Source organism: Priapulus caudatus, unplaced genomic scaffold (assembly GCF_000485595.1).
Source record: "Priapulus caudatus unplaced genomic scaffold, Priapulus_caudatus-5.0.1 Scaffold887, whole genome shotgun sequence".
In the NCBI taxonomy this organism is placed as follows: Eukaryota; Metazoa; Priapulida; class Priapulimorpha; order Priapulimorphida; family Priapulidae; genus Priapulus; species Priapulus caudatus.
The window spans coordinates 9,145-11,154 of NW_014577948.1; the positions used below are offsets into that span (position 1 = coordinate 9,145).

The 2,010-nt window shown below is 49.1% G+C and overlaps 1 protein-coding gene across 1 annotated transcript in view; it reads left to right on the plus strand.

Annotated features, from left to right (window-relative positions):
* The first annotated feature begins 36 nt into the window (after positions 1–36).
* Positions 37–2,010, plus strand: part of LOC106814228 — a 6,827-nt gene continuing 4,853 nt past the window's right edge. Inside the window, exon 1 of the mRNA XM_014818526.1 lies at positions 37–87. Coding sequence (XP_014674012.1) covers positions 39–87 — 49 coding nt within the window. The 5' untranslated portion in view covers positions 37–38. The remainder of the gene's footprint in view (positions 88–2,010) is intronic.

Below are 2,010 nucleotides of genomic sequence, written 5' to 3' on the forward strand. Positions count from 1 at the left end.
GTATACAGGTGTCGCACGATTCCTTTGCAGTTGAGGACATGATTAAAGAGGTGGATTTGGACGGAGACGGCAAGATCGACTACGAAGGTATGACATCCCGGCTGCCGCTGCCACCACTGCCGCCGCCTCCTCCGCTAACAGACCACGCGTGTCTCCCTCTTTACACTTCACCGAGCTCACCTCTGAAGCCAGTCCTCAAGGGCTTCCTTCCTTCTCCTGGGAACCTTCTCTCAGATATGCAGTGGCGGATGTTTTGTTCGAGCTGTTAGCGTGGCGGTAATACTGATGGCGATACACAGACACGCATGAACACGTCTTCTGTGCGTGGCGGCTTTACAACAAACATGTTTAACGGCATGTTTAACAAACTCCCACGAGACAAAATTACAAGGATTAATGCCACTATGACCATATCAGGAGTGAATAATAGTGAGTATCCAAGTATTATTAACTCCTGTTCATATCTATGCGTACAGATGAATAGACATAATATATGTTCACGTTAGTACGTGCAACACGAACTAAGGTAATATATGAGCAACATGTGTAAGATTGCTAGGTAAGGGGGCTGTTAATGTCGAAATTTCAACAATAATTTATTAGAAGAGATTTAGCATTAGAGGAAAAATACAACAGTCGGCCCCAGTGTATATTATAATTTGGGCAAACAGAGTGGGTAATTCTAGGAATCCTAGCATAACCTAGAGAGTTTGTCGGAGGGTATAATTCCGATATTTCAACACGAACTAGGAGAGGGTTACGAAGATCTGAGGAAAATCCACGCCAAACCCACGGCATGTTAGAACTCGGACACGTACGACCGACTGTCCAAGATGCTGTCATACTGTCCTAACTTACTGTCCGTACTGTCTCGATAGACACTATAGTATGCAGGGCCACGTGCGCAGGCAGCGTACGCGGCTGACTGCCTGTGTACATGTGCTATAAATATCTAATCAGTGACAGAGAAAGCGCGATGTGCATCGTGAGTAGTATACCTTCCATACATCAGCCTTCTATTCTATCTATTAGCATTCTTCCCGCTCGCCGCCATCTCAGTTCTCTTGCTTCGGGTTCGAAGCAGTTGTTTGCTTATAGGGAGCGTTCACAAATGACATCACCTCTCGAGGGGGGAGGGGGTTTGCAAAAAGTGATCTCTTCTCTCCTTCTCTCATCTTGCTCCTCTCTCGTCTCTCTCTCATCTCTCACTGTCTGCTCTCTCTCTCTCTCTCTCCTCTTCCGCGCTGCGCGCGCTCTCCTCTTTCTCTCTCTCTCTCTCATCGTCTCTGCTCTCTCGCTCTCTCTCTCTCTCTTCTTTCTCTCTCCTCTCTCGTTCTCACGCTTTTTTTGCTCTCTCTTCTCTCTCTCTCCTCTCTCTCTCTCTCACTCTGCTTTTTCTTTCTCTCTTCTCCCTCGCGCAGCGCTCTCTCTCTCCTCGTCTCTCTCTCTCTCTCTCCCTGCTCTCTCTCTCTCTCTCTCTCTCTCTCTCTCCTGCTCTTCTTCTCTCTCTCTCTCTCTCGTCTCCTCTCGTACTATCTCCTCTCTCCCCCCCCCCTCTCTCTCACTCACTCTCTCTCTTCTCTCTTCTCTCTCTCTCTCTCTCTCTCCTCTTTCTCTCTTTCTCTTCTCCTTCTTCTCCTTCTCTCTCTCTCTCTCTCTCTTTTCTGCAGACTGTCTGCAGCTGTCTGGATGGAGAAGGAGCGAGACCCGCGGGGGACAGGAGGACCTGCAGCCGGTCTGCAGCTGTCTCTGCGCTAGATAAACGGGATTTCACTGCGAAACCTCAATCAGACAATCGTGACAGCGCAGGCGAAATCATATTTTCATTGCCCACCTGCGCGCCCCCTGCAGCGTGCTAGCCCCGGGTTAGCCCGGATGTAAACGGGTGAGTAATCGAGTGCTAACAGACACCGTGACGTGTGCGATGACATTGTGACGTGTGCGATGACAGTTATGACGTAGTTGATGAGCATGTGACGTGTGCGTGACATTTTCACGTGTCTGTGAAGA